The sequence below is a fragment of the Phalaenopsis equestris genome, unplaced genomic scaffold (genome assembly GCF_001263595.1).
Source record: "Phalaenopsis equestris unplaced genomic scaffold, ASM126359v1 Scaffold000421, whole genome shotgun sequence".
NCBI classification, from domain to species: domain Eukaryota; kingdom Viridiplantae; phylum Streptophyta; class Magnoliopsida; order Asparagales; family Orchidaceae; genus Phalaenopsis; species Phalaenopsis equestris.
In genome coordinates this window covers 681,554-690,387 of record NW_018164862.1, presented here as the reverse complement: position 1 = coordinate 690,387, position 8,834 = coordinate 681,554, and the positions used below count along the sequence as shown (strand labels likewise).

The 8,834-nt window shown below is 30.3% G+C and overlaps 1 protein-coding gene across 2 annotated transcripts; it reads right to left on the bottom strand.

Moving 5' to 3' along the window:
• Positions 1–849: 849 nt before the first annotated feature.
• On the bottom strand, positions 850–4,262 carry LOC110027255. Of its 2 annotated transcripts, XM_020728604.1 has the most exons (2): positions 4,159–4,262; positions 850–1,311 (listed from the first exon to the last, which is right to left on the bottom strand). In XM_020728604.1, exons 1-2 carry the CDS (start codon positions 4,198–4,200, stop codon positions 931–933), a joined length of 423 nt encoding a protein of 140 aa, XP_020584263.1. In that variant the 5' UTR covers positions 4,201–4,262; the 3' UTR covers positions 850–930. The 2 variants fall into 2 exon arrangements, with proteins under 2 accessions (XP_020584263.1, XP_020584262.1); XM_020728603.1 differs by lacking the exon at positions 4,159–4,262 and having other exon boundaries at positions 850–1,404.
• Positions 4,263–8,834: the final 4,572 nt, after the last annotated feature.

The window sequence follows — 8,834 nt, the reverse complement described above, 5'->3', positions numbered from 1 at the left end:
TATATATATATATATATAATTTATGGACAAATTAGATGTATGAATTTGATTTTAAACTTAATTTGGCTTAATATCATTTCTAGCATTATAAATTAGTCAATAAAATAATATTAAATTAAGCACAAATTTGAAATCTCATTGGGAGCATTACTAAAGTTTGGGATTTATCGACAAAAAGGCATGACCCGCTGATTATTACTTATTTTATGGCACCCTACTCCTAAGAAGATGAGCAAGAATGGTGAGGTTTTAGAGTTTAGATACCTTGAATTGTGGGAGAAATTGAGAATAAATAAGTTGCATGAATCGTGTGATTCAGTGAGGATAATACGAGGTTGATCATTAAAATACTTCATGGAATTATAATTAAGAATCAAAGTATTGTAATTTCACGTGACCTAATCAAGCACTTAAGCTATAATAAAAGTCACTACACAGATTTATAGTTAAATAAGGTTGCATAAATGGTTTGGTTTAATTTATTATGATTATTCGAACCTAAGCTAAATAAATAAGTTGAATAGGACAAAATATCAAAGTTAAATGAAACCACGCTAAAATAGCAATTAATTATTTCTAATGTTGCTGGTTCGGAATTATGTAACTTTATCAAAACTCACAGTTTCGCAAGTGGACGCTGAAAGTCAAAACTGTAATGTTCACCGTTTTTCTTATTTTACATAAAGTCTTCTTTTGTAATTGCTAGGACCAGTTGGCTATATCTTAGTTATTGTGGGGCTCAGTTCGAGAAAACTGCTTGCATCCAAGAATTGTTTAACAGATTAACAAGCAAAATAATATTTCATTAAGAAACACAAAGCTACAATCAAGTAAACCTGATACAGGGCATCACATGAAAAACTCAAGAAAAAAAAAGGCTCATAACATAATTCATTACATGTGTAATGCAGTAATGTTTGTCAGATAGCTCTACAGCTCGAAAGCAGAAGCAATAAAGCTATTAGAGAGTCCTGTTCCAGTTTTGAAGGTGAGTTTCTCAGACGTTGGAGTTTCAAGATAGACTTCCACAACAGAGAGCCATAGCAAGAGCTCCTTCGTCTTAACGCCAGTCATCTTCTTTAGCTTATACTTCTCAACAAAGGCAGTCACTTCCGGAGCATAAGACACGGCTCTCTTAATCTGCTTGAAGACATGATCCTTCTTCTTCTTCTGAATCAGCCAGATGAAACCAGAAGTACGGTTATAGCCGAATTCCTCAATGTCCTCCAAGGGAAACAGACCCTTTGGAAGGCAGAGCTCTTCGAGCAACTCAATCGACTTCTTCCTGCAGATTTCATCTCCCTTGAAGACCTCGGCGCCCTCCCTGTGGCTTTCGATTGCCTGAGAAGCCATGGAATTAATTAGAAAGTTTATGTAGAAAGTATTTAAGGTTTAAGAAGAAGGGATGAGCTTGCTGTGGGAGAATTCTGAGTGCTGGGAGGGTCCTCAAAGGAGTATAAATAGTAGATTAAGAAGAGCTAAAAGTTTAAAACTTGCGTTGACCGTTCAAGGTTTGATGATGGAAGCCAACGGTTGGGATTGAGAGTTGGCAAACAGGACCAGGTCGACGTTGAGATTGTCAACAATGGCATGGCCATCAGAAATCTAATTGACATCAGCAACTTTTAATTTTGAGTGGGATCGTCCCGCTACTTTCGCTAAGGCATTGCAACTTTGTGATTTTCTCGAGGAAAACTTACATGCATACCACTTAATGCCTACGTATTTACATATCTAACACCAAGATTTTCATTTTTACATATATGCCACCTTATCTAAATCTAATGCATCAGAAGCTGCAATTCACTTTTATGTGAGACGAAAGATTTCAGCAGTTTAAGCTATGTTCTTAGGTTATTCAGATTATCTAGTTTTTTAAAATTAACTCGGAATTGTTTATTTTTATTTGATTTATTAGTATTTCTTATTTATTTTAATGAAATTAAGTTTAATATTATTATATATATACACATCTTGGAAGCTTAAAGTTCATAGTCATATGATTATATTTATAACTTACCAATTAAAAATTTTAATAGTTAATTAATAAAAAAATAGCAAACACTTTAAACTTTATTTTATTCGACAAATTTTTTAAGAGTTTTCTTTTTGAAATTTATAAAGCTTTTTAACACATTTTTTACTCTATATTAATATTTTCAATTTTTTATTATGAAACTAATATACTAATTTTCGTGGCTATAAATAATGACGTTATGCTGTAGTTAATTAATTTGGACTTGATTCCTATTTCATTAAATTCATTAAATTATTTTTTTGTAATTTCATATATTATATCATATTAAAATTATATTTCTTACGATATAATATATTATCTATTTTAATACAAAGCTTGTACAAAAAAAAAAATGATTAGTATGCTTAATTCATATTAGTTACAATGTGTCTAATCTAACTCAATTTTGAAAAGTTTTTTTTTTCTTTTGCGATCTTTGTGTTTATACGTAGAAGATGGAATGTGTAATACAAACAATAATAATAAGCCTTTTAACCCAATAAGTGGGGTCAGCTACATGAATCATTTTTCTCCATTGCGTCCAATTGAGTGTCATATTTTCATTTAATTATAATTGATTAAAATTATTTTTATACAATATGCCCAACTCTTTTTAGGTCTATCTTTGCCTTTCTTAACATAAGTCAAATAAAAAAATATCTATTATTCTATTCAGATCATCAGATGGTCGACGTTTAATGTGCCCAACCATCTAAGACAACTCTCTCTAATCTAACCTTCCACTGGTGCTTTACCAACCCTTTTTCAGATAGATTCGTTTCACATTATTTCTCTAAGTGTCAAGCCACTCACCCACCTAAGCATTCTCATCTCAGCAACACTTAACTTTGTTTTATGCTTCTCTTTTAAAGCCCAAAATTCTATGTCATAAAACATTGCAGGTCTCACCACCATCTTCTAATAATTTTCTTTAGGTCTAAGCGGTACTTTTTTATCACACAAAAGGCCAATGCATTCTTTCACTTCAACTAACAAACTTGAATTCTACTAATAACATGCCCAACTATATCACCATCACATTAAACAATAGACCAGAGATATATAAAATGTTCACATTTTTTATGATTTATGACCCTTAGTTACAACTCTACCAATACCACTAGAGCTACTACAACTAAAATTAAATTTCATGTATTCGGTTTTACATCTACTCAAACGAAGGCCTTTAGACTCCAATGTAGACCTCCATGATTCAAGTTTTTCTTGAACTCTTTTCTAGTCTTATCCAAAAGCAGTATATCATCAGCAAAAAAACATACACCAGGGTACATTCTCCTGCAAATGTCCAGTAAGAGCATCCATAACTATAGCAAAAATATATGGGCTTAAAGCAGATCACTAATGTATCTAGCTAAAATAGGAAAATTCTTGGTCAATTCTTCTTTTGTTTGAACAAAAGTAACAAATCTAGTTTCATATCTTTAATGAATTGAATAAAAGGCATATCAACATCTTTCTTCTCAAGAATTCACCAAAGAACTTCTCTTTGAGCTTATTGTAACTTTTTTCCAAACTAACTAAAATCAAATGTTGTTCCTCCTTAATTTCTATGTACTTCTGGATGAAACCTCTCAATAAATGTTTAGCTTTCATACTTGACCTGCCTGTCATAAATCCAAACTAATTATGTGAAGTCTTTATATCATGACTTAACCCATGTTCAATTACCCTCTCTCATAATTTTAAGGTATGACACGTCAACTTAATTCCTCAATAATGTGCACACTCTTGTGTATCCTCTTTATTCTTAACAATGAGGACATATACTCTTCCTGCATTCCTCGAACATCTTTTTAGTTTTTAAAATAATATTAAAAAGTTTAGTGAGCAAAGAAACGCCCAATTCTCCTAAATATTTCCACACTTCAATAAGGATATCATCAGGTCCTACTAATTTTCCATCATTGGTTTTCTTTAAAGCTTCCTTAACTTCTTTTTTATTAATGCAATGGTAAAAAAAAATTTATTAAACATATTAACATCCCTATGTGGATCCTATTTTTCAAAAACTTCATCGAAAAGTATGTTGAATGTCACTCTAAGAAAAACACTTTTTATTTTCACCTTTAATACATTTTATTTGAGTAAATTATATATATATATATATATATATAGAAGACCTCGGCGCCCTCCCTGTGGCTGTCAATTGCCTGAGAAGCCATTAGCTTAACTAGTTTAGGCGTATAGAAAAAGAATCTATGTTTAAATGTTTAAGAAGAATGGATGAGGAAGCTGTGAGTGAATTCTGAGTCCTCAAAGGAGTATAAATAGTAGATTAAGAAGAGCTAAAAGTTTAAAACTTGCGTTGACCGTTCAAGGTTTGATGATGGAAGCCAACGGTTGGGATTGAGAGTTGGCAAACAGGACCAGGTCGACGTTGAGATTGTCAACAATGGCATGGCCATCAGAAATCTAATTGACATCAGCAACTTTTAATTTTGAGTGGGATCGTCCCGCTACTTTCGCTAAGGCATTGCAACTTTGTGATTTTCTCGAGGAAAACTTACATGCATACCACTTAATGCCTACGTATTTACATATCTAACACCAAGATTTTCATTTTTACATATATGCCACCTTATCTAAATCTAATGCATCAGAAGCTGCAATTCACTTTTATGTGAGACGAAAGATTTCAGCAGTTTAAGCTATGTTCTTAGGTTATTCAGATTATCTAGTTTTTTAAAATTAACTCGGAATTGTTTATTTTTATTTGATTTATTAGTATTTCTTATTTATTTTAATGAAATTAAGTTTAATATTATTATATATATACACATCTTGGAAGCTTAAAGTTCATAGTCATATGATTATATTTATAACTTACCAATTAAAAATTTTAATAGTTAATTAATAAAAAAATAGCAAACACTTTAAACTTTATTTTATTCGACAAATTTTTTAAGAGTTTTCTTTTTGAAATTTATAAAGCTTTTTAACACATTTTTTACTCTATATTAATATTTTCAATTTTTTATTATGAAACTAATATACTAATTTTCGTGGCTATAAATAATGACGTTATGCTGTAGTTAATTAATTTGGACTTGATTCCTATTTCATTAAATTCATTAAATTATTTTTTTGTAATTTCATATATTATATCATATTAAAATTATATTTCTTACGATATAATATATTATCTATTTTAATACAAAGCTTGTACAAAAAAAAAAATGATTAGTATGCTTAATTCATATTAGTTACAATGTGTCTAATCTAACTCAATTTTGAAAAGTTTTTTTTTTCTTTTGCGATCTTTGTGTTTATACGTAGAAGATGGAATGTGTAATACAAACAATAATAATAAGCCTTTTAACCCAATAAGTGGGGTCAGCTACATGAATCATTTTTCTCCATTGCGTCCAATTGAGTGTCATATTTTCATTTAATTATAATTGATTAAAATTATTTTTATACAATATGCCCAACTCTTTTTAGGTCTATCTTTGCCTTTCTTAACATAAGTCAAATAAAAAAATATCTATTATTCTATTCAGATCATCAGATGGTCGACGTTTAATGTGCCCAACCATCTAAGACAACTCTCTCTAATCTAACCTTCCACTGGTGCTTTACCAACCCTTTTTCAGATAGATTCGTTTCACATTATTTCTCTAAGTGTCAAGCCACTCACCCACCTAAGCATTCTCATCTCAGCAACACTTAACTTTGTTTTATGCTTCTCTTTTAAAGCCCAAAATTCTATGTCATAAAACATTGCAGGTCTCACCACCATCTTCTAATAATTTTCTTTAGGTCTAAGCGGTACTTTTTTATCACACAAAAGGCCAATGCATTCTTTCACTTCAACTAACAAACTTGAATTCTACTAATAACATGCCCAACTATATCACCATCACATTAAACAATAGACCAGAGATATATAAAATGTTCACATTTTTTATGATTTATGACCCTTAGTTACAACTCTACCAATACCACTAGAGCTACTACAACTAAAATTAAATTTCATGTATTCGGTTTTACATCTACTCAAACGAAGGCCTTTAGACTCCAATGTAGACCTCCATGATTCAAGTTTTTCTTGAACTCTTTTCTAGTCTTATCCAAAAGCAGTATATCATCAGCAAAAAAACATACACCAGGGTACATTCTCCTGCAAATGTCCAGTAAGAGCATCCATAACTATAGCAAAAATATATGGGCTTAAAGCAGATCACTAATGTATCTAGCTAAAATAGGAAAATTCTTGGTCAATTCTTCTTTTGTTTGAACAAAAGTAACAAATCTAGTTTCATATCTTTAATGAATTGAATAAAAGGCATATCAACATCTTTCTTCTCAAGAATTCACCAAAGAACTTCTCTTTGAGCTTATTGTAACTTTTTTCCAAACTAACTAAAATCAAATGTTGTTCCTCCTTAATTTCTATGTACTTCTGGATGAAACCTCTCAATAAATGTTTAGCTTTCATACTTGACCTGCCTGTCATAAATCCAAACTAATTATGTGAAGTCTTTATATCATGACTTAACCCATGTTCAATTACCCTCTCTCATAATTTTAAGGTATGACACGTCAACTTAATTCCTCAATAATGTGCACACTCTTGTGTATCCTCTTTATTCTTAACAATGAGGACATATACTCTTCCTGCATTCCTCGAACATCTTTTTAGTTTTTAAAATAATATTAAAAAGTTTAGTGAGCAAAGAAACGCCCAATTCTCCTAAATATTTCCACACTTCAATAAGGATATCATCAGGTCCTACTAATTTTCCATCATTGGTTTTCTTTAAAGCTTCCTTAACTTCTTTTTTATTAATGCAATGGTAAAAAAAAATTTATTAAACATATTAACATCCCTATGTGGATCCTATTTTTCAAAAACTTCATCGAAAAGTATGTTGAATGTCACTCTAAGAAAAACACTTTTTATTTTCACCTTTAATACATTTTATTTGAGTAAATTATATATATATATATATATATATATCTAATATATTTTAAAAATCACTAAAAGCAGAATTTTTTGCGTCGCGAATTGTTCACTTAGACTCCCTACAAGCTACCTTATATTTTTCCAGCTCTCTAAGTTTTTACATTTATTGCACATTATTATTCCACAACAAATTATTTTTATTTATAAAAACTATTCATTTTGATTCTCCAAGAATAACTTTTGTCACCTATTTAATAATACTTGTTACTTTATCCTATATAGATTCAGCTTCTTCATGAAAATCTCAAATCTTGAAATCTTGAAGTTTACTCATAAAAATAATTTTATTTGGATCTTTTAGGCACCCCAATTTAATTATATGACAATGTTTCATCATATTCTTTATCTTACAATTCCTCATCTTAAAACTCAGAACCAATAATCGATGTTGAGTACTTAAATTTTTACTTGGAATAACCTTACAATCTTTACATTCTCGATGATCTCTTTTCTCATAACTCTTTTCTCATAAAAAAATTAATCAATTTGTGTTTTATTAGGTTTTAAGGGAAATAAATTGAGAATATTATGATTAGGTTTTACTCTTTAATATTATTAGGTTTAATGAGAGGAAATCAAGCATTCATCGAAGGAATCTCCTTCATTATATTCTTTGGTGATATATGTCTCTCCATCAATTGAATAATTTGTTGTAATGTTGATATTCTATATTACATAATCTAGCAGATGAATATGGATTGTTCATAATTTCTTAATTGAATTTAGCCTTACATATCATAAAGGTTTTATAGAAATTTTGAAGAGGCCTTTAAATCTTATCGACAATTATCTAAGGTGTTTTGATTATATTTTTTATATGTATATGAGAACGCAATGGATGTAAGGCTACTTTGCAATTATGAAGAAGGATTTTGGTTCAAAAGGAGGTTGTGTAGTGAATTTCTAAGCATGGGCATGCTTAATTGTGGATAAAGTTATCTGTCGCTCTTAACATAGTTTATTTTATTGATATTTGTACGTACTTGATTATATATTGATTAATGAACTAATAAATTTATGCTCTTGAAATAATTAAATCATCTTTAATTACCATGCTTAAGATGTCTACACTTACACTTTATCTAACAAGTTCTTATATCAACATATATATCCATAACTTTTGTATTTCGCCTTATTTTTTAGTGCTTTAATAAAAGATGTTGACATTTGTAATTAAAGTTAACTTTTTGTTTTTATTTTTTTCTTCGCCTTACCTATAACTTTCTATTGTCTTCTTTTTATTTATAAGTATAAGATGGAATGTGAAATAAATTAAGAAGATTATGATAACTTTTTACTCTTCATAGTTAATAAGATTTAATAAGAGGAAACCAACTTTTCATCGAAGGAAGCTCCTTCATTCTAGTCTTTATTGACATCTCTCCCTTCATAAATTGTACAATTTATTATAATATTTATATTATGTATTATATAATCTAACATGTGTATGGTTCATAATTTTTTAATTGGATCTTTGCTTGCATACCACAAAAGTTTTATTGAGACTTGGAAAGTGTTAGATATGGCTCATATCTAGGGAGTTGGAGTTTCTTTTGGAGTTTCCTGTTTTTATTCCGCTAATTTCACAACAATTGGTATCAGAGACAGGTTCAACAATCCGTGGGAAACAGAGGCTGTCCACCGCGAACAGGAGTTTTGTTTTGCAGAAAATCTGAGGAATTCGACCAGTTAAATTTGTCGGTTCGTCGCAGGAGATTTTACGACAGGTGGAGTTCGGCAGGGTGCAGGAGGCGAGCAGACGCGATTATTTCGTGAACAGGAGTTTCGTGGAGGTATTCCTCGAACAGGTGCGAAGGGATTCGTGGCTCG